This window comes from Leptodactylus fuscus, chromosome 10, assembly GCF_031893055.1.
Source record: "Leptodactylus fuscus isolate aLepFus1 chromosome 10, aLepFus1.hap2, whole genome shotgun sequence".
Taxonomy (NCBI): domain Eukaryota; kingdom Metazoa; phylum Chordata; class Amphibia; order Anura; family Leptodactylidae; genus Leptodactylus; species Leptodactylus fuscus.
Genome location: NC_134274.1, coordinates 14,243,758 through 14,267,376, shown reverse-complemented (window position 1 = coordinate 14,267,376; position 23,619 = coordinate 14,243,758). Strand labels below are relative to the sequence as shown.

Here is a 23,619-nt window from a genome sequence, read left to right as displayed (position 1 = left end):
GGTTTTCCTCTCTTTCTTTCTCTCCTCAGATTCTTCCTAAAGTTTTTCCTCAAGTGTAATCAGAACTGCCTGAAGAATGCAGGGAACCCGAGAGATATGCGACGATTCCAGGTACTCTGATGGACACAGTCTGGTCCTGTCGAATGTAAACCCCATGACAAAATGGTTGGTTCCAAAGACGATAGAAGATTCATGCCTGATCTGGCCAATTTTGGCAGAATGGGGCATCGGTCGTCTCGTCTGTTGGTTAGAACATCTAATTTGCCATCTATGTTGTTTTTGATCTTTTTATATATCCAATAGGATTTCAATCCAGATTTACGCATTACACGTATGTAACAGTTCTGGACCATATAACTTGATTGTCCTGAAACTTGATACATTTATGAATCTATTGCATACATACATGTTGGTTGGTTCTCTGGTGTCATCGATGAGATATCTGATTGTTCAACACTAGGGTTGAGCCAATCTTGAGATTTCAAGATCGATTTTAAAATCCGATTTCTGATAATTTTCCAGCCGATCTCGATCCTGATCGTGAAATTTGCTCGATCGCCGATCGGAATCCGATCTTTTCCGATCCCGATCCTCAACCCTAGTCAATGCTTCTCTATGGGAAAAGTCACTTTTAGGGTTGAGCCGATCTTGAGATAACCTCCGATCTCGATCCCACTGGAAAAGATCGGGTCGGAATTCCGATCGCGATCGTGAAATTTACTCGATCGTTGATCGGAATCCGATCTTTTCCAATCCCGATCGCTCAACCCTATTCAACACTTTTGTAAGTTGGTGCAAATGCAGTTCCCTGATGATTTTGGTGAGACAGGTTAACCGTCTTGTATGTATTGGGGTGTCCCAACATTCCCCTAAAGGCAGATGTTGAGAGAAAGAAGGTTTGAGTATGTTGAATGTCAACACGCTTGACCCTTTGCTCTGACGGGAGATAGGTCGATTCCATGGGTGTCTTCTCTACCTAGAACACATGCACTCTTGGTCAATCGATGCAAACATGTTTGGTGGATAGCTATTCCTTCTGACTTCTCCATACACAAGTGTTTGGCTGAAATCGAAAATGTATGGCCCTCTTCCATCATCTCAAATGAAGCAGCAGTGTGGTCCATTGTGCTCCTTCCCTTGGATTTTCCTCTCCAGTCTATTATTCTATGTATCTAGAGTCGGGCAATACAAGTTATGTTTTAGTTCTCGGATTATTACCCTCTCCAGGAAGCCGTCTTGAATTATGGAGTGTGGTGTTTTAATGGAGAGGTTAGCTTCAAGTGTTCCTGGTGGGGCAAACAAAAGGATAGAGGGTCTAGTCAAGTATTGCACCTGTAGGTTCTTCTCGGAGGGATCATTAAGATCATTTAGGCAGATTACCCTCTTAAGTTCTGAATTAGCACCACTTAAAAACTGTTTAGCAGGGAGGGTGAACCTACAAGACTGAAGTCTACTGACAATAGATAAAAGGCTATGGCTACGTAGAGGAGTCCAAATCCTTTTCTTGTTATGGGTGGTCTGACCTACCCCATACATGGGTCCTATATTCTCCACATACTTCTATCCTAGCCTTCAATCCTCGTGAGTAATAAAATTCTGAACATCGGCTCTCTTTACTGACCCACTCTACATATGCACACTCAGCTTGGTCGAGTGTGCATGTGTTCTGAATGGAGACTTGAGAGAAAGTTGGTTGCTGTTGGGGAAAAGGCAGGTTGCCCCATAGACATGAAATGGCCCACCAGCTTTGCCAAAGTTGTTGTAACTCTAGCTACATTATAGACTTGTATCTCAGATCTGTCCATTGACGGTGGGGTGAGAAGAGGGGGATAGGGACAAGCACCAGGAAATGGGTTCCATTTTGATTTTGGTATGGTACCCCCTCCATAGATGCCTAATAGAGAGAACAATGAGTGAAACGGAGTTGTGAAATGGGGGTCCTGGGTGCGAGACCCCCACTGATCTTCAATGGATCCTAAGGAATCGGTCATTAATTACCAAGCCCAGAAAAACCTATCAAAAATTGACCCCTGGGCTCCCATTAAAATGGTGTTTACTCCTAGCAGTCCCCGGTATAAATCACATTTATTGTCCCCATCATGTATGGAGACGTGTATTTCATGCCTTGGGTTTTATTCCCTGTCCGTATTCATACATCTTACAGTTAGGACTTCTTACAAAAAAAAAAAAAAAAAAAAGCGAAGAAAACAATCCTTCACAACACTTCAGCGAGTCTCCATTTCTCATGGTTCTCAGCTTCAAGTGCCATTGGTAATATTGATCCATGGGAGCCGAGCAGAAGGTCAAGCCTGGGATGACGAAAAGTCTCCTCTTTGTCTTCCTGATCACTGCGAGAAGCATCACTCAAAGATGATTCTGTGGTCAACGCCGGGGCCACCGCTTACCAAATGACAACACTGGATCCTTCCAGCTCATTTTCCTTGCCTTAATTTCCAATTGTATTAGAGAAGCCAGCCTAGCATTATGCACCAGGATCCTATATTTAGCATCTGGGAGTCTGGATTACCGCCGTACCAACCCCACAGAGTTAATATAGAACAAACGGCTTTCTTTTTTTTTCCACTGAACTGTTATTTTCCCTTGGTGACTGACCTATATATAAATTGACACAGCAAAGACAGTCATGTTTTCTCCCTGCCCGTGTGTTTCATACAGTGTGGAGTGGAGGAGGACTGAAACGCGCTGTGCACTTTAGTATGGAAAGCAGGCATCCTGTATTTTGTACGGCATGTAATTCACTATAGCAACGCTGCACAGACTCTCCTGACCTCGCTCATATCTTCAGCTTGACTTACAATGCTTTTCCTTAATGTTTTTTTTTATTTAGTTTTTTATTTCCTTTTCGACTTTAAATTAGAGGTTTGTTCCCGATAAATCCTTCACCGACAAAAATAGGAAAGCAGAAATAATAGAAATAGTTATTTTCCTTTAATGTGCCCTTGTTAAAATTCCCATGTAGTCTGATAAGGAAGGGAAGTTTTTTTTTCTTAAAGGGAGTGTGTCACCAGACCCCAGCCCTGCACATAGATAGCTTAGTGTCACCAGACCCAGCATATCACCCCAGCCCTGCAGATAGATAGCTTAGTGTCACCAGACCCAGCATATCACCCCAGCCCTGCAGATAGATAGGTTAGGGTCAACAGACCCCAGAATATCACCCCAGCCCTACAGATAGATAGGTTAGGGTCAACAGACCCCAGAATATCACCCCAGCCCTGCAGATAGATAGGTTACTGTCACCAGACCCAGTATATCACCACAGCCCTGCAGATAGATAGGTTACTGTCACCAGACCCAGTATATCACCACAGCCCTGCAGATAGATAGGTTAGTGTCACCAGACCCAGCATATCACCCCAGCCCTGCACATAGATAGGTTAGTGTCACCAGACCCAGCATATCACCCCAGCCCTGCAGATAGATAGGTTAGTGTCACCAGACCCAGCATATCACCCCAGCCCTGCACATAGATAGGTTAGTGTCACCAGACCCAGCATATCACCCCAGCCCTGCAGATAGATAGGTTAGTGTCACCAGAACCAGCATATCACCCCAGCCCTGCAGATAGATGTTTCATCACCAGAACCAGCATATCACCCCAGCCTGGCAGATAGATAGGTTAGTGTCACCAGACCCAGCATATCACCCCAGCCTGGCAGATAGATAGGTTAGTGTCACCAGACCCAGCATATCACCCCAGCCTGGCAGATAGATAGGTTAGTGTCACCAGAACCAGCATATCACCCCAGCCCTGCACATAGATAGGTTAGTGTCACCAGAACCAGCATATCACCCCAGCCCTGCAGATAGATGTTTCATCACCAGAACCAGCATATCACCCCAGCCTGGCAGATAGATAGGTTAGTGTCACCAGACCCAGCATATCACCCCAGCCTGGCAGATAGATAGGTTAGTGTCACCAGACCCAGCATATCACCCCAGCCTGGCAGATAGATAGGTTAGTGTCACCAGAACCAGCATATCACCCCAGCCCTGCACATAGATAGGTTAAGGTCACCTGAACATACGATGTTTTCCCCTCGTGAATCACTGACACCATAACCAATGATATCACCGTTTTGGTCAGTATGCAAATGAGCAACGATGACATCAACTTTGATGCAAACTATTTATTTCATATTAAGAGTATATTAAAAGTCGCCATATTCTGACACTTGTAATTTTTTTTATACTTCCATGTAGGCTGGAATAGAAAATCATTACAGACAGGCCTGGGAGCCTTCACATGGTCCGAGTGCCAGCGATCTCTGGAAAAATGGCGCCTTGGTCAGCTTTGACCGAGGCGCCAGAAGGGTTAATGCCCACCATAAGTGCGGGCACTGATCGCAGGCATTAGCACTGGGTGTCTGTTGTATAAACAGTAGACTCTTGGCAGCTACGGAGGCCGCCATCTTTAAACACCCATCATCTGCCGTACTAGTAAGGGGGTTAATACAGGAAAGGGTTAATACAGGTGACCCTAACCTATCTATCTGCAGGGCTGGGTTCTGGCGATAGACTCCCTTTAAAGGTGCACACATAGTAATACTGGTAATAATAAAGTGCAATTCCAGTGTAACCTTATTGTTGCTGTATTACTAGGCTTTCTGGGATTACCGGGATGTGCAGACTCTACTGGAGTATATAGATATCATCAGATAAGTTCATGCCTTTAATAACCTTTAACTAGGCCTCTTATATATAGCTCTGGGTCTTAGCTAATGAGTCACCTGGACTTTTAGGTAAACCAAAGAAATTCCTCTAAACAGATTAAGGACAGGTAGTGTGTGATCTCCTATATATATACTCCTATATACTCCTTGTTAGACATACAGGACAGTCATGCAGTCAGCCGGCCTTGTATCATCCCGGTCTCCAGCCGCACATTCAGCTGCACATGGCTCACCATATATATATTGGTGCGCTCTTAAAGGAACATACAAACTCCTTGCAGATTTTGCCCTAGGCAGGATTCAAACCCAGGACTCCAGTACTGTAAGGCTATAGTGCTAACCACTGAGCCACCATGCTGCCTGGAGGTTTGGTATTTGTGCACTATATATATTATATACCTTGTGTAGTATACCTACTAGCTCATTATATGAGGTATATATGACAGCACACACTATAAACCAGTTTCTTTGTTCCCCGGGTACACTTGCCTGCCACATATGGCACACTCACTAGTCCATATGGCTCTCTGCAGCTTATGCTTCCCCCTGACAAGGTAATCTTCAATGACAGCTTTTCTTTGGTGTTGATAAAAACATACAATAAATGAAGCTACTAATAAAGGAATCCTCGCACAATCTAGACTCTATTTACATCTCACCTATCAGACTTCTACCAACATTGCCTGAAGGCGAAAAATGCCGCACGTCATCCTGCTCGGTCAAACATTTGCTTCCATTTGTAACCTGTACTTCAGATTTTATAGGAGATCAGTTACTGAAACGATACGTATAAATATAGACATGGAGTAGGAAACTTGTATAACATGTGCCAATAACATGCCACTGTAATATGTGAAGCAAATCCGTGTTTCCTAAGTACCCTTAGCACCAGTGGGTGTTGAAAGACATTCAGGAAGACGTAGTTCTTCACATCAAAGGCTTGTTAGCCAGGTCCTCTAAAATAAAAACAAAATGTGCTATATTGTGCATGCCAAGAGCAACATCCACCTCTTACCCGGGCAGGAACATACACATGTAGTATATACTGTATCTAGCAGTAGCAAATATATCAGCCTCTTACCAACATGGCCCAAAGGTGAAGAATACAAGAGATTTATATCAATGGGTTACGTTAGATGAAAATGGAGTTTCTAATTCATTACGATATTTTCAGGACATTGATCAGTAATATATGTATTCCATCTAATAATAAGGATGAAGGTTACGAGTTCCTTTTCTTGTAAGATCACCTATAGATACCCTTCATAAGGAGTAGGAAACTAATATTAGGTTTGCCATTGTATTCTCTCAATCGAATGTTTGTCTCCTCAGTACCCTTAGTATCAAGGGGTGTCGAAAGACATCAAGGAAGAAGTAGTTCTATACATGAGTCTTTGTAGCCAAATTCTTTACAAAAATGACCCGATATATTATATTTTCAATATTCGCGACCTACTCGCACCCATAGTATAGATCTACTAATATCGCCTATGATGCCATCTAATTAGAGATGAGCGAGTAGTGTTCGATCAAGTAGGTGTTCGATCGAATACTACGGTATTCAAAATACTCGTACTCGATCGAACACTACTAGCTGTTTGAAGTTTAAGGTTCGATGCAGAACCAGCGTTGATTGGCAGAATGCTATACATTCTGCCAATCAATGATGGTTCTTCTCTTACCTTTAGAAGTCTTCTCCGTGCAGCGTCCCCGCGGCATCTTCCAGCTGGAATTCACTCTGCCTAGGCCAGGGGTGAACCTGCCCTCTTCGCCACCCGAGGCGGACGAAAGAAAGCTGACCCCTCCTCCCTGGCTCCCCGCTCCAGCGGCCTCCCCAATCCACCACTCGGTGCTAAGCTGTCCTGGACTGGCTTAAGTAAGCAAAAATGCCGCCCTCCCTGGGGTCCTGGCATAGCACCGCCTGAAGCGGTCGCTTCAGGTCGCCTCATGGGAGGTGCGGCGCTGGCCCAGGCATCCGGCCTGGGCAGAGCCGACTGCGCATGTCGTGAATTCCAGCCGGAAGATGCCACGGGGGCACTGCGCCGGGAGAAGACTTCAAGGGGAATCCAGCCCGACCGTCACTCGTGGACTTGGTAAGTATAATTTTATCGAATGTTGCGCACCCCTGAAACGAGCATTTCCCCCCATAGACTATAATGGGGTTCAAAATCCCATGTGCGGCTGTTCGAATCGGATTTCGAACCTCGGACATTTTAGTGTTCGCTCATCTCTACATCTAATGTTAAACATCCACCGCTCTTATGTTTTGACTTGGCCATGAAGCTTTAATTTAGACAACCTGAAACCCTAACTATTGTCATCATTCCAGAGTTCTCATATTAACCTGCACTTGTTGTTATCCGAGACCCCCAAAGACCAACATGTGGAGCCATCTGCAGACCTAAAAGATATGTAATTCCCTGCCTGGTCTGATCGCGACCATAGAGCCATTTCCAGGATATATTGTTACACGAGGCCGGTCTAGGTGTTATTGGTTAACAAGGTTGCGATGTGCAAGTCCGCTCCGGCATTAAGTTGTTCTGCTGTGAAGCAGCTGGAGTATAAGAGGGCCCTATCCATCATTTCTTCTATGGCCGCACTCTGAACCTGAGCGGCAAGAATAGGACTCTTTCAGCCTAATATAAAGAAGGAAATTCCGTTGACATACCAGGGTCAATCACCATCCAAATGAACTTGAGAATGGATACTTTTCATGGGATGAAAACACTTTCGCTATTCATTTTCCATTCAAGCTTTTCATATGCAAAAACATCATTATTGCCTGGTAAATGTAATCATAGAATTGACAGATGTCTCCAGTCTAATAGAAAGGCTTCAGATTCATTTTTGATGGGTAGAAGGTTTTGATTTGTAGCAGGATTTTTTTTTAATTTTTGAACATTTTTGCAGCTGATGAGAACGCGCGCTTGTCAGTTTCTATATAAAAATATACAACTATAGAGCAACATTGTTCACACTTAGGAAATCTAATGTGTTCTGGTGTCATATTATTATTATTGATGGTAAAGAGGGGCTTGTATATTGATCGCCTATAGGATTGGTGGGAGGGTCCAACACCTGGGACACCCACAGATCAGCCAATGGGAGAGGTTGCAGTGTTTCGTTGAGGGCTACCAAGTCTTTCCTGAATTCCAAGCACAGCGCTGTAAGTATCATAGGGGCTGTGCTTGGTATTGCGGTGTCAATTCACTTGAATGACATTGAGTTGCTGCTGTACCGTGTGACTGATGATGAACGTGACATCTGATGCCTCTTCAACCAGCTGATCAGTGGTGGTCCCCACTGTTCACATATTAATGACCTATCCTAAGGAAAGGTTCTCAATATACAAGTCAGGGAAAACTCCTGTAGGCTGAGGCCCCACGTTGTAAAAACGCAGATTTTTGTTGCAGATTTTGCTGCGGTTGTTTGAGCCAAAGCCAAGAGTGGATTGTGCAGCAGGGAGAAGTATAAGTAATATATATATATATATATATATATATATATATATATATATATATATTTCCGATTCCTCTTGGCTATGGCACAAAAAAAACGCAACAAAATCTGAAATGCGTAAGTGCGCCGCTCATTTACACCCATACACACGAGCGCTTCAAAACCCATCCCATTCACTTCAATGGGAGCGCACGTGAAGCTGGCTTTACGCGCGGTCCCATTGAAGTGAATGGGATGTGTTTTGAAACACTCGAGTGTATGGGTCTAAATGAGCCGTGTGAAGGGGCCCTTAGACCTCCTATACAAGTGGACCCTAAATCCAGGCATATCTCACTGGTTTGTGTAGCACAGAAACAATCAGAATGGGGTCTCTCCAGCACTAGTTCATCCCACCATCTCCATGTTCAGGGTTTTCTTTTGCTAACCCATTGGAAACATTCCACAGAACCACTTTTTTGCCACCACTTTTTGTCTCCTCCATGACTATTGGGTTAGTTTACTACCCTCTTGATGTCTGACAATACATTTCTTCTAGAGAGAGGAGTCCTGCATAGGTTCTTGCCACCCTATAACAAAGAGGATGAAAAGAACCAGGACTACCCTCGTTCCTTCTGAGGGCCCCAGAGGAACCTTTTGGTTTTTTTTTTACCTACCCTGTGGCTCTCCTAATCTTCACGCAAAGGGATCAACCCAAGCTACGGTGTTTTCGTTTGTGGTCCACAGAGCCCACTCTTAGACCACAAACTTAATCAAAAAGTTGTAAGCCACCACATAGCTTGAGTATATATCATCGTACAACGATACTTCCTTATTAGGGTCAACCACAGCAGATCTAAGACGTTGTCAATGGTTTGCTTAACAAAACGCTGTATTTTTTTCTTTTCTTTTTCAGGTCGTCGTATCAACAACAGTCAATGTGGATGGCCACGTGTTGGCCGTCTCAGACAACATGTTTGTCCACAACAATTCCAAACACGGAAGGCGGGCCCGCCGCCTTGACCCCTCAGAAGGTACGGCTCCTTCTTATCTGGAAAATGGTAGGCACACATTTACATGTCCTTTTTTTTTCTTTGCAATGCTTTTTTTTTTATTTTTATACATCAAACTTTATTTTGACTACGCATCTATTTTTCCACCTCAATTCATTGATGGAGATATCACCATTTTTAGCACCATGGAGATCCAAAGGGGACGAGGACTCAAGAATTTTCTAACAACCATTTTACTTCCATTTTCCTTTCAGCTCCAATAATTTACAACCAGTTTTTTACCATTTGCCTCCAAAATTTTAATTTTTTTTTAAGCTTTTTTTTTTTTTTTTTTCATGGTTTTGGCTTCAGCTTTTTTTGCAGTTTGATTTCATTTGATATTATTTTTGTCGCTGGTCACGGACATGAGGTACATTCCTAAGTTCAGGCGAGCACTTGTAAATGGTTTTTGGAGACCTATTACCAAATCTCCAAGGAATTTTACGATGAGGTCAACTTCCTGTCAATGGGTCCTGCAGAAATTCAATGCTTTGCATGTGATATACACTGATGCATGAGAATAACACGTAGATAGGTGGGTCTATAATGGCGGAACTGCGTAATACATTGACGAAAAAGCGATAAAAACGCGTGGGACGTAGAGGACGAAATGGCTTCAATGGCAAAGTGTAACGCCATGATTTAGATATCAAAATAAGAGGACGGTTTACAATCTGCCGCGATGCTCAAAAATAAACTAATTTGTTTTTCTGCAATAATGACTAAGGTAAAAGAGAACAAAATATAATAATTAGAGGTTGCCCTGAGCCCAAGAGTCATTATAGCATATGACGTATTGTTTATCCCTTTCATATGTACTGAAGATAGGTGTATGTTTTGCCTAGCAACCAGCACTAATGAGGTTCACAATTAAGAAGGTTGGATCCTCTCTCCTAGTCGTCTTCTTCCCCAGGGAGACAGAACTGGCAACATTATAGGTTCAAGTTAGCAAGCTCAGCCCTGTGGTGCTAGGTTTTGGTAGAGGTCCAAGCTCGTCCTCCTCTCTAATGAGCTATTATGATGTTAGCAAAACACAAGTATTTATTTTTGTAAGCCGTACAAAAAAAAAACAAAAAAAAAAACTACCCGACTGTAAGCAGAAATTGATTTGTGTTTTGTAAAATAAAGAGAATTTATTTTCACGTTTATTGTTTGGCAAGCAAAAAAAAAATCGTAGCGTCCCGGAGACTTCTTTATTTTTTTTTCAGCTCTGTAAAGATCTTTGCACAGAACAATAGGCTGGAACAAGGGGGGGAAAAAACTGTCATGGATACAAGTTTAAAAATTTAAACAAAAAATTTAAAAATTTATTTTCACGTTTATTGTTTGGCAAGCAGAAAAAAAAATTGTAGCGTCCCGAAGACTTCTTTATCTTTGCACAGGACAATAGGCTGGAATGGGGGGGGGGGCACCATCATGGATGCAAGTTTAAGAATTTAAGCAAAAAATTAAGAAAATTTTTTATTTTCACGTATATTGTTTGTCAAGCAAAAAATAAAATCTTAGCGTCCCGAAGACTTCTTTATCTTTGCACAGAACAATAGGCTGGAATGGGGGGGGGGGGCACCATCATGGATACAAGTTTAAGAATTTAAGCAAAAAAAACCAAAAAATTTAATAAAATTTAATTCAGTAAGTAAATTGAACAATTCAATTTTTTGAAAAGTTTAAAAATTAAATGATCGCTTCCCCAATTTTTTGGCCATTGTAGGTGGAGGTATACGTTATGTAGAAAATATAAAAAAAATAAATTACTCAGTATTAAATGAATTAAAATAAATAAAAAATTAAATGACTGATTCGCGAATTTATTTGCCATTGTAGGTGGAGGTACGTTTTATTTAGAGAATATAATTTTTTTTTTTTACTCTGTATTTAATAAATTTAAATAAATAAAAAATTAATTGATTGAGCAAAAAATAAAATCAATTTACTAAAAAAAAAGAAAAAATAATATAATAAATAAATAAAAAATAAAATGACAGAATAATAATTAAAAAAATAAAGACAGAATAAAATAATAAAAAATAATAAAAAAATAAAATGACAGAATAAAATAATAAAAAATAAAATGACAGAATAAAATAATAAAAAATAATAAAAAATAAAATGACAGAATAAAATAATTAAAAATAATAAAAAAAATTAAATGACAGAATCCCCAATTTATTTGCCATTGCCAGTGAAGGTATATGGCATTAAGAGACTATAAAATAAAGTTTTACTCCTGTAATTGTCATGTGTGCTAATATAAAAGCATGCAAAATATATTAATAATAATAATAATATGTACCTGCATGAATTGTCCCCCTGCTAACACCTCATTATCCAATAATCTAATGTTCACCAGCATCATATATACACTCAACCAAGACCATTTCCAAGTAAACTAATTCCCCCTGCTGTTCCAATGGACGTCTGCCATGGAATATCTTCTGTCCTCGCGAAGCATGGCAAATTATTGCAACGGTGAAAATGAAGCAAGCGGGGGGAAAGAAAAAAAATTACAGGAAAAAATTTCATATTTCACAATGTTATTATTTTCCCTTCCTTGTCACTTTTTGCAGAAATCACGTACTAATAGTATGAACCTTAAGCAAGTTCTATCACAGCACCACCAGGCCTGCAGCACAGAACTGATTTGCATGCCAAGTACTTGTAATGCAGTTAGGTTTATGCAATAATGACAACTGAATCCAGGCTGCAGGGTTTTAGTGAGTTAAAGAGAACAGATGGCCCTAAGAGAGGTAAAAGGTATAATCCTATCAGCTGGAGTATCAGCCAGCCATCTGGACATCCTAAGCACAATTACAAGACATTTTAGCAGGCAGAACAAAGGAGTCTTCATGAGGCAAGATTAGGCCTGTTTGAGTGTCTCAATATTGTGAATTCAGAAAAAGGTGACAAATTCTGTGATATTACTCCAGAGACTTGGCTGATTAATCAAAACCGCTATAATGAAGATGTTTACTAATAAAATACTTGATCTGACGGTAAAACAACGAGAAAAACGAGCCTAGAAAAGGCGTAAACACTGAGCGTTGTAGGATTTTACAAAAATTTTTTGCAAATTTTTTTTTTTTTTTAAATATTACGGCCAATAATATTTTCACGGGCAAATCGGACGATGGCATGAATAAAATATGACAAATCCACTTCTTGTACGTAATTAACGAACATCAAATGAGGAGGCGACACCTACCGGATATCAAAGATACTCCCTTATTAATTAGCAAAATAACACGGGTAATGGCTAGGTGCTTCCCAATTTTAATGTAGGAGAGGTTGAGATGAGATGGGATCAGGCTGTGCTGCACAGCTCCATGTGTGTGGGTTGTGCTTTCAACACCCCAACACAGAGCCCTGGGATATGAACGCTCTCCTCTCTTTTTGTCTCTTCCCCCTACTCCTCTGCTTGAGCGTATTGTGCACGTATATCATTAGATCTCTAACACTGTCTGTGTAATTCATTTTGCTATGGTTCCCATAGAACACATGTTCCTCCTCTATATGTGCATTGAAATGTATGCAAATACAAGCAGGAGGAGGACGGCTATCGGAATATCCCGAGCCAGCTTCTGTTTCTTTTCCCACTCACAGGCACTAGAACTTCCTAGACAATCTGTGTTTTCAGTGAGTCCCAGCTGCCAGATAGAAACCTCTTGTGCCTGCAATACATTCGAGGTTTTTTTTTTCCCTCCTTTTTTTTTTCCAACCTCCAAAAGTAAATTTGTTTACTGTAATTTTTTTTTTTTTTTTTAGAGAATTATTTGCCATAATTGGCTGTGCTGATGAAGGTCACTCCCAGTGAGGAGACTTGTCAGTCTTTAGAGATCTGATCCTTTTCAAATGCTCTCCATGCAATTAAGAAAAGCAAATGTCATTCGGAAGCCTCAGAAATGAAAATTTGTATGAACTTATTAGCATGAAGTCAACAGCGCTAGTTAAGGGCAGGTTCTCAGTGTGTGCTCTGTTCCTCTGTTGCAGAGGGATATGCACATAGAATAAGCAAATATAACCTCCATTGGTCTAACGTCAAGGCAAACAAAGGAAGGTGGCATGTCGAGAGCGTTCTAAACAACAATAGCTAGTGGTGATTAGCCATCGTCTTAGTTAGGATGAGGACCGACGTTCAACCCTTGTACCAAAGCACGTGTTTGCTTTTGAGACACCTCAACCTTGTTACTTGTCTTGAGGACTATTGAGCAACCCTTGTAAAAATGTCAAAAGCTTTATAATAAAAGTAGACGACTACAGGACTGATTCTTGTAAATTTGATATAAAGGTAACTCAACCTCCTCAAGCCTAGACCCATAACCAACGTCCTCACATGCATATAACCTACAGAGAACACACGAAGAGTAGATGAGTACGGGATTGATTTTTGTACACGTAGGTTTCGTATAAAGATAACTCTACATCCTCAAGACTAGACCCATAACCGGTGTCTCCAAGCCTAGACCCATAACCAACGTCCTCACATGTGTATAACCTACAGAGAACATGTGAAGAGTAGATGATTACAGGATTGATTCCTGTACACGATAACTTAATGTCCCCAAGCCTAGACCCATAACCAACGTCCTCACATGCGTATAACCTACAGAGAACACACAAAGAGTAGATGAGTACGGGATTTATTTTTGTACACATAGGTTTTGTATAAAGATAACTCTACGTCCTCAAGGCTAGACCCATTACCAATGTCCCCAAGCCTAGACCCATAACCAACGTCCTCACATGCATATAACCTACAGAGAACACACGAAGAGTAGATGAGTACGGGATTGATTTTTGTACACGTAGGTTTCGTATAAAGATAACTCTACATCCTCAAGGCTAGACCCATTACCAATGTCCCCAAGCCTAGACCCATAACCAACGTCCTCACATGTGTATAACCTACAGAGAACATGCGAAGAGTAGACGATTACAGGATTGATTCCTGTACATGATAACTCAACGTCCTCAAGACTAGACCCATAACCGGTGTCTCCAAGCCTAGACCCATAACCAACGTCCTCACATGTGTATAACCTACAGAGAACATGTGAAGAGTAGATGATTACAGGATTGATTCCTGTACACGATAACTTAATGTCCCCAAGCCTAGACCCATAACCAACGTCCTCACATGCGTATAACCTACAGAGAACACACAAAGAGTAGATGAGTACGGGATTTATTTTTGTACACATAGGTTTTGTATAAAGATAATTCTACGTCCTCAAGGCTAGACCCATTACCAATGTCCCCAAGCCTAGACCCATAACCAACGTCCTCACATGCGTATAACCTACAGAGAACACACAAAGAGTAGATGAGTACGGGATTTATTTTTGTACACATAGGTTTTGTATAAAGATAACTCTACGTCCTCAAGGCTAGACCCATTACCAATGTCTCCAAGCCTAGACCCATAACCAATGTCCACACGTGTATAACCTACAGAGAACGTGCAAAGAGTAGACGATTACAGGATTGATTCCTGTACACGATAACTCTATGTCCTCAAGACTAGACCCATAACCAATGTCCTCACATGCGTATGACCTACAGAGAACATGTGAAGAGTAGACGATTACAGGATTGATTCTTGTACATGTAGGTTTCGTATAAAGATAACTCTACGTCCTCTAGCCTAGACTCACATCCAACGTCCTCAAACCTAGACCCAAACCCAACGTCCACACATGCGTATAACCTACAGAGAACACGCGAAGAGTAGATGATTACGGGATTGATTCCTGTACACGTAGGTTTCGTATGAAGATAACTCTATGTCCTCATGCCTAGACCCAAACCCAACGTTCACACATGCGAACAACCTACAGAGAACACGCAAACAGTAGATGATTACGGGATTGATTCCTGTACACGTAGGTTTCGTATGAAGATAACTCTACGTCCTCAAGCCTAGACCCATACACAATGTCCACACATGCGTATAACCTACAGAGAACACGCGAAGAGTAGATGATTACGGGATTGATTCCTGTACACATAGGTTTTGTATGGAGATAACTCTACGTCCTCAAGCCTAGACCCATACACAACATCCAGACATGTGTATAACTTAGAGAGCACGTGAAGAGTAGACAATTACAGGACTGATTCTTGTACACTTAGGTTTAATATAAAGATAACTTTACATCCTCGAGCTTAGACCCATACCCAACATCATCACATCCATATACCTACACTGAGCATACTTAGTGTAGAGAACTACAGAATAAATTCTTGAAGACGTAGAATTAATATAAAGGTACTTCAACATCCTCAAGCCTAGACCCATACCCAAACTCATCACATCCGTATAACCTACACTGATCAAAGTGCAAACAACTACAGAATAGATTCTTGAAGATGTAGATTTAATATAAAGATAATTCAATGTCCTCCAGCCTAAACCCATATCCAAAGTCATCACATCCGTATAACCTGCACTGAGCATCCTAAGTAGATGTCAGCAAGCTTGGAACTCCCCAGTATAGGAACGACAACAAAAAGAGCATTTATATTGTCTGGAGGACAATCAATAATACAGTACTGTCAAACCAACCCCTGCAGGTGAGATATCGAGGAACGGAATTTACTTGTAATAGGGAAAGTGTATATCTTAGGATCTGCTCCTTTGCATGAAAGTCGGCATACAACAGACCATCAAAGCTGGTAAAAAAGGTCTGTCAACACCGTGTAAAAGAAAGGCTGATCAAAGTGAAGAACAAAGCCATCCTCACAGAGGCTGAGCAGCCTTCAGCCCGAGCCTCTGCCACAGTTTTACTGGCTGCTGTGAGCCTGGAGTGACTAGTGCTGCTTTGCTGCTTACCCCACCAGAGCATTGTAATAACTCATGCAAATGTGAAGACTCTAGAGACAAAGAGAGGTCAAGTAAATGGCCCAGGGATTCATGTCGACAAACAATATTAGATGTAAAATGTGTACCTTTGACAGAAGTATTAATATAGAGCTTTTGATTTTTTTTCTCCTTCTTCTTGTGCATGAAAACTGAAAAACTAGTAATTATAGAGTGGCGGAGGAAAATTAAGTTTGGAACCAAAGGCAAAGATCGCTGATGGGGAAAAAAAAAAAAAACACCCAACCCAATTAGCTGCTTATAAAGAATCCGAATTCTGAACATTTGCCGTTCCATTTCATTCAACAAGCCTGTGATTGACTGTGCTTAGATCTGTACAGTAAAGCAGATAAATCGACATGCCACATGCACGCGGCGCTTAATCATTTGTAATAGCCATATTTGCTTTGACACGTAATTTGCCGTATTAAGCCATTTTTCTTACTCACTGGCAATCTACTTGGCCTTTGCTTTATAAAACATGTAACAGTTTCCTTTAAATACATTTCCATGCTGATGTATGACTGCTCTTTCCTTTATTTTATGGATGCCTTGCTCAAAAAAAAAAAAAAAAAATTCATGCATTTGTTTTTATTTTTTTTCTATATTTTTTGGCTTTTTACATTTGATTCATTTGACATTGCGCTATGTTCGACATGAAATAAGCAAAACTAATATTCACTTTATACTTTTTTTCTCTCTTTTTATCTCTTCCCCCCACCCCGTACCCCATCCCTCTTGTCAACCCACCCTTTACTCTGTACAAGTAGCTACGCCATGCATAAAAGCGATCAGTCCAAGTGAAGGCTGGACCACTGGTGGAGCTACGGTCATCATTATTGGAGATAATTTCTTTGATGGTTTACAAGTGGTATTTGGAACTATGCTGGTGTGGAGCGAGGTAAGACGTCGGAATCGGCAGGCTTTTGAACTGTAGCATGTTTCCACCAACGAGATGTCAATAGTCAATTGACAAGTGGTATCAAGAGGCTTTATTTCAAACTACCTTTTTATCCATGAATTCACAAGTGGTGGTGGAGCTCGGACGCTCAACCGAGGCCCGTCTAGGCCCCCTAGTGGAACGCTACAACACGCCTTTGAGCACAATTGACCAATTAGTGTTAGAAATTACTAGGAGCAAGCATTGGTGTTGCCATATGGAGGCAATTTTCATATGAATCGTGCCCTGTGGCCTTTCCTGCAAACCCAATTCAGGGATAACATGCAGACTATTTTGCTTTTTACCCCCTAGCAACTCTTTAGCATGGTCTGGTCTATAGTCTATCAGGAGTTTATTTTAATGCTGTCAGACAAATCTATATTCAGGTTTAGCAAAATCCAAAAGGACCGATTGGGCCAAGACGCTTACGCGTTTTATAAAATATACCGATTATAGCTATAGATTGTAATGTAAAGAAACAATGGATATTCTCATTTTATGTAACACATCTGAGTATGTTAATGTAGCAGAGCTTAACTAGTAATACATCGCAGTCACTCATCCTTATATAACGCGTTTTGTTGCATTAGCCTCGAATATAAGCGAGGCTGCCCCAAAACATTAAATGAAAACTTTAAGTTTTATTGTTCTTTAAGACTTTTTTGTCTCCTTCTTCCCTATTAGCTGATTACACCTCATGCCATCAGAGTCCAGACCCCACCCAGACACATTCCTGGCGTTGTCGAAGTCACACTTTCCTACAAATCCAAGCAATTCTGTAAAGGCGCCCCTGGAAGATTTGTGTATACCGGTAAGTTCTCCCATCATTGAGATTTGCCTATGATTCCTATGAAATGTTGTGTAACGTCAAACCAAATGCCTCCCTGTTTGCTGCTAATAATAATTTTCACGACGGGGCTGCGACCTCTGCCAGCCCGAGAAAATGACGTGGTGTTTTTAAAATAGGGGAGGGATGTTGTATTGTGAGCATCTGGTTCCTATCACAATATATTGTGTTCTCAGCCACAGTAACATTTAACCTTCTCAGTATGAGATGTACCATAGGGCAACAAGGCCTCCAGATAATGAAAGGGGAGAGCGGTGTGATAACCAGGCGCTTTATAAAGTACTTAAATCTGAAGTGCTCAGTAAATAGAGGGAGAATAAGGTCCTCTTTATTTTTCGAGGTTCTTACAGTAACAAATACTGACGGCACAGTTTCTCATTATGCTAAGAAAGGACAAACCCCAGACTATCCGTTCTGTATTGCCTGCTCCTTTCAACAATTATAAAGATACAATTACCTTGGGAGAATGTGGCGGTTCAGTTGATTAGCACGGTGAATTAAAAGAGTGAGTCACAAATGACATGTCCAGCCATTTTCTACAGGTCCTTTGTATTCCCAGTGCACCTCACCCTGTTGTAAGAAGGTCAAAAATTAGAGAGAGAGATAACAGTTTCCAAGCAGCTTGCACTTAAGAAAAGAATTAACAATCATTCTGTATGTAATTGCCAGTTAATAGTATATTGCCTTCTAGATTGAAGCGAATAAGTGGCGATATACCGGTACTAAGTAACATTGTATCGGTCTGCTCTTTTACTAATCACACCGCGGGGGAGGGGAGGGGGTAACAATTTATTTTTATTTAAGTTGGAATAGATTTATTAGTCATATAGGAAACCTTAGTTAAAAAGTAGACGTCGGTGGCCAGTTTGGTATTCTGTGTAGTTGTTGGTTGTTTTGGCCTCAATGGCGAGAAAGGAGCAATATTGTAAATGTTATCTCCATTGATTCTCCAAAATGTGAAATGTTCGTATGCATGATGAATCTGTAACGGGATACCAAGATGTATTGGAGTGTTTAGTGTTATATGGAGTGCTTTGTTTGGTGTATCATTGAGCTAGTTCACCGATTTGCCATAACCTAGATCGGAAACACAACTGAAAAGTGCTTGATTCTATGGCAAACATTGCAACACCCTTAAATCAGACCCCTAATTCAGAACCCATGTTGCGCCCCTTAAGCAGACCTAAGACTAAAGACATAACAACTTCTCTCCTCACTCTTAGTCTTCACCTGGCCCACAAGGACTTGATGTTTGTGCACGCAATATCCCGATGCTGGTTGGCACTTTGTTACCTTGTATGGGCTGGTACACAATATCATGGTCAGCATGTGTCCTGATGTGGTAGGGATTCTGTGGACCCCTAGAATGGGGTCTATTCTCACCCACAACCACTGTACCCCTATAGTTACACCACTATCCTTGACTACGTAGCAATGTGGACAACATCCTGGCCAGCAACAGGGCTTTGTGTTGGGCCTTGTGTGATGGGGATCCTGTAGGCTCTCCTAGACTATGGGGCCCGATTTCAACTTCACACCTTATAGTGATACCACTGCCCTAGACTATACAGAAGAGCCATATGCAAGGTCCTGTATGAAGGAATTCATAACCCCTGCGACTCCAGGCGAGGCAATCTATAGGCGCTATATTATGGATGTTTCCTCATATCCAGAAGGGAATAAATCTTCATTATGCCTCCATATAAGGCCAGAGTCATAATTGGGACCAGATGGGCCCCTTGTACCTCTGTGGGCACCCTACAGCTCATACATATGATAGGGTAAACAATTTGCCAAGTCTATACTGATGGTGGCGTGAAAACAGGTTTGCAAATCTGAGATTCTGGTAATAACCTTATAATGTATGGAGAACCTTAATACTAATACTAGATAGATTACAATAGGGTCAACACTGGTGCATGAGTAATGTGTATATACACAAAGCAGACAATACAAGGCCCCATTGCAGCGTTACATTGGCGCTAGAACTGCATGGAAACGTATCCGATCCATAGATTAAACATAAAGGCAGAGCCGAGCAGCAGCACATTAATAATCCCAAGGAATCTACTTTGATAAATGAACTTGTACCAACTTTTCTCCTAAACTTCTAGATATGTCTTCTCCAAGCCAAACACAAGACTCCACTCTATCATGTAGAGTATTAATAAAGTGCAGGCGGCGTCCAGGACTAAGCTTGGCCGAACACATTGTTCTGCGCAAGCTGTAAATCCCACTGTGAGTCTGGAGGTGCCCGGTTTGCTGTGAATTGAGACCCTGCCCGTATTAGTTACATTGTATCATGGTGGGATCTAACAATGGGACTGGATGTGATCCTATGTGCGGTATGAGATTGTCTGCAATTCTGCTCACATTATAATCTGCAAGGCATGGGTCACTCTCAGTCTGGTCAGTTTTTGGTCTTCGGCCTTAATCCACTTATTGTTGGCACCCCCTCTGTGACACAATCCATAGATGAGGTGGAAAATTGAAGATCTGACTCTTACTCCTAAGACTTTATCAATTGATGACCTATCCTATTGAGGATCAGCAGGGGTCCGACACCCAGGACCCTCATGGATCAGTTGTCCTTGACATGTGACGTTCCATTCATTGGTCACGTAGCCTTTTTGCTGCTCAGTCCCATTCAAGTGAATGGGGCTGAGCTGCAATATGAAGCACAGCTACTATGCAATGTACGGCATTGTGCTTGGTTTTTTGTGAAGAAGTCGCTGCGATCACCCGATCAGTGGAGATCCTGAGGATTTTTAATCCGTGACCTAGGCTAAGGATTGGTCATCAATTGATAATCTAACTTTAACCAATTGTTTCCAGCTATTTCATACAGTATCTGTCTGGAAAGCTGGGTGATATCCAATATGGCTGTCACTCTAGTTCATAAAAGGGTTGTTATCCAGCTTTTCCTGACTTCAGAATGGCAATGATGCCTCTCCTGTTCCCATATCTCTTCATAACAAGGCTCATTCACCATTCAGGACTCTGAGAAAGCTGGGTACAACCCCTACAGGAGCTGAAGCACTGACCATATTGACTAGATAGATAAGTATTTCTGCATTTGTTGTATAAATGCCCTTTGTATTGCAGCAATGTGTTGTGGATAGAGCCCGCACCATGCTCACATTTCACTTTCGGTAACGGCTCCTCTAGTAACATATGTATTTGATTTCTGGCCCGCAACACATGACACAGTTTATCTCCTATTCCACTTGAGAAACATGAGAAGTGGCCGCTGTAATAATCTTTTGTGCGCATTCAGATGTGATTCTATCACTGACACCGCCACACAGTTTGGAGTCAATAGTCCTTCCTATCACTGGCAAGACAAACTAGCTGTCTCATAGGTCAGCGCACTTTAAACAAATAACTTGTATTCTGCGAGCAAATGACTGCTAATTACTGGCCACAAATCATCCCATTTTATTCCATCATAATTCACAGCTACTTCGTTTCTGCAGCGCAGACTTTGTGCGCGCTCTGCCCCGGCACATTGCAGCCTGGCGCACTGCCGTGGGGTTTCAGGGGTTCCCGTATTCTGCTAAATCCAATACTCCACTACTTGGTTCGGATACGGAGCTGCTTGATGCTTAGAAAACTAAAGAGGAAATGACTGATGGATGACAAGTGATCGAAGATAATTTTGGGCCAAATGTCAAACAGAGGTCATCACCAGTCACCAGTCAGATCTCTTAAAGGGGTTGTCCAAGGGTTTAATAAATCGAATTAGCCACAGGAAATAGAATAAAAAAGAACAAACGTTCACCCAGTGAATCCTCCGAAAACCACTTCAGTCCTGGTATGGTCTCTCTGCATGTTCCTGGACCGATGACATCACCATATATAAGGCTTCACTGGCCAATGAGATCAGCGATTGGCTACAGTGGTCCTGTGCACGCATAACATGTCCGTCAGTCCTGAACCACCAGGGCATCAGCTGAAGAAGAGTTTCTCTTCCCAGTCCTGATGATGTCACGTTCACTGGTCACATGGTACAGCAGCGGCTCAGCCCCATGAAGTGAATGAGTCTGAGCTGCCATACCAAGCACCTAACCTATGGCACTGTGCCGAATATTCAATGAAGAGACTATAATGCCTTTTCAAACAGCTGATCTGTAGGGGTCCCACTGATAACATATTGCAAACACCAAAAAACCCTTTAAGACTAAAGGCGTATAATAAATAAATATAATAAATTTAATTCTGATCTGTCCCTTTCCCAAGTTGTGGGGTCCGGGTCAGTGAACCCCATCGTCTCGATGACCAAACCAATGTTGGTCATGGGCACTAACCTCACAGCCTCAATAAAAATACTTTTATGTTAAAAATTTTGCTACGGTTCCGTCCCAATCAGAGGCTTAACATGAAGCTCCAGGGCCCCAATGCACAACCTGTCATGGGGCCCATTAATACTATATAGAGAATTGGGGCCCCTCCGGTTCTATAGCCATGCCCCGGAGCCCTATGTAACAGACAGCTTTAAATCTCCCCGAGCTCCCCCGGAGTTGCTGTCCCGAGCGCGTTGCCTGGCCGAGATTTGTGTTTTGTAATTATAGCTCCCTGGCATTATTTTCTAGATCTCGGGTATTATGTGTGTCCTGTGATGTCTTTTGTTGTGAACCTGACCAGTCTGCAGCTGTTCTTTGCTGTTTCTCTATTGGCAACACATTGATCAAGCTGACAATGGTATATTACTTGTCTGCATGAAATATTAAATGAATCGGTGCCCTTTTGTTTGTTGCCTTTTAACCAAACATTCCAAAAAGGGCACCGGGGACAATTTAAAATAGCGATAACGACGTATCTACCCATATGCAAAAAAAACAATTGGCCGCGAGTGATGTACGTCGCTGGCTGCAAATGGATAGATTGAATTTTCTTATATTTCCTTGATATTTTTGTCCTTGTTTTTCCCCCGGTCTGTGCCTCAGAGGAGGTCGGAGGAATAAGACATCGCATTGGTGCTATTGCACAAGCAGACTATTTGTCCTAATCAGTGACACGCATTTACTAGAATTGCTTAAAATGAACTATACCTCATATAGAAATCGCACATTTACAGCGTCCCATTCATCATCGGAAAATTGAGGGCCGGTAAACTTTTCTGTTCCTCCGGCGGGATCGTAGACATGCATCAAAATGTTAAAAAATGATTGGTGAGAGGGAACTGTCTGCCATTTATCAAGGAAAGGAAACATTATTTGCTAATTTTCCAAGCTAGTCGGTGACAGGGTGCTTCGTCTTTGAACCCATAGTGACCAACATAGCCTTTTTGTTATTAGTACAAGTCAAGCGCTTTTTGGCTGTTGCTAACAAGACACATTTGTCTATCGCGCTTTTATTTTTTTATATTATTTTCCCTGACTGTGTGGCTCCTGTGACCAAGAGGCTGTCTCTATTTCACGAGAAGAGGCAATTTTTTTTATTTCTTTTTAAGTTTTGGTAACTCCGGACCACTGATAAATCAACAACTTTCCGAGTCAAGGTGAAGGTATCGACTCGGCTATTCCAAAACTGACATAATGTAGACAGTCATTTGTCTTAAAATAAGGACAAAGAGGTCACCCGCGCTCCAATCAATACACGCTCGGATTTTTTTTTTTTAGGATCAAATATCTATATCGAGATTATTTTTTTTCTCGCAAATTAGCAAAGTTTGATGGATCTTAACGTAAAAAATGGAATTTTTTGTATCGGTGTTGAGCATCAATTTCCTTGGTTTTCATCTGGATGGATGAGATCTAGAAAGGTGATTTAAGGTGGCCAGGGATGGGCTCAAG

At 41.6% G+C, this 23,619-nt stretch overlaps 1 protein-coding gene across 18 annotated transcripts in view; it reads left to right on the top strand.

Moving 5' to 3' along the window:
- EBF3 (EBF transcription factor 3) overlaps positions 1-23,619 on the top strand; it is a 148,781-nt gene that overhangs the window by 90,010 nt on the left and 35,152 nt on the right. For 9 of the 18 annotated variants that reach the window (XM_075257701.1, XM_075257704.1, XM_075257702.1 and 6 more), the window contains exons 7-10: positions 30-111; positions 9,046-9,190; positions 16,805-16,938; positions 17,662-17,788. In XM_075257701.1, the coding sequence (XP_075113802.1) occupies positions 30-111; positions 9,046-9,190; positions 16,805-16,938; positions 17,662-17,788 (488 nt within the window). The remainder of the gene's footprint in view (positions 1-29; positions 112-9,045; positions 9,191-16,804; positions 16,939-17,661; positions 17,789-23,619) is intronic. The other 9 variants (XM_075257697.1, XM_075257707.1, XM_075257693.1 and 6 more) reach the window with 3 other exon arrangements.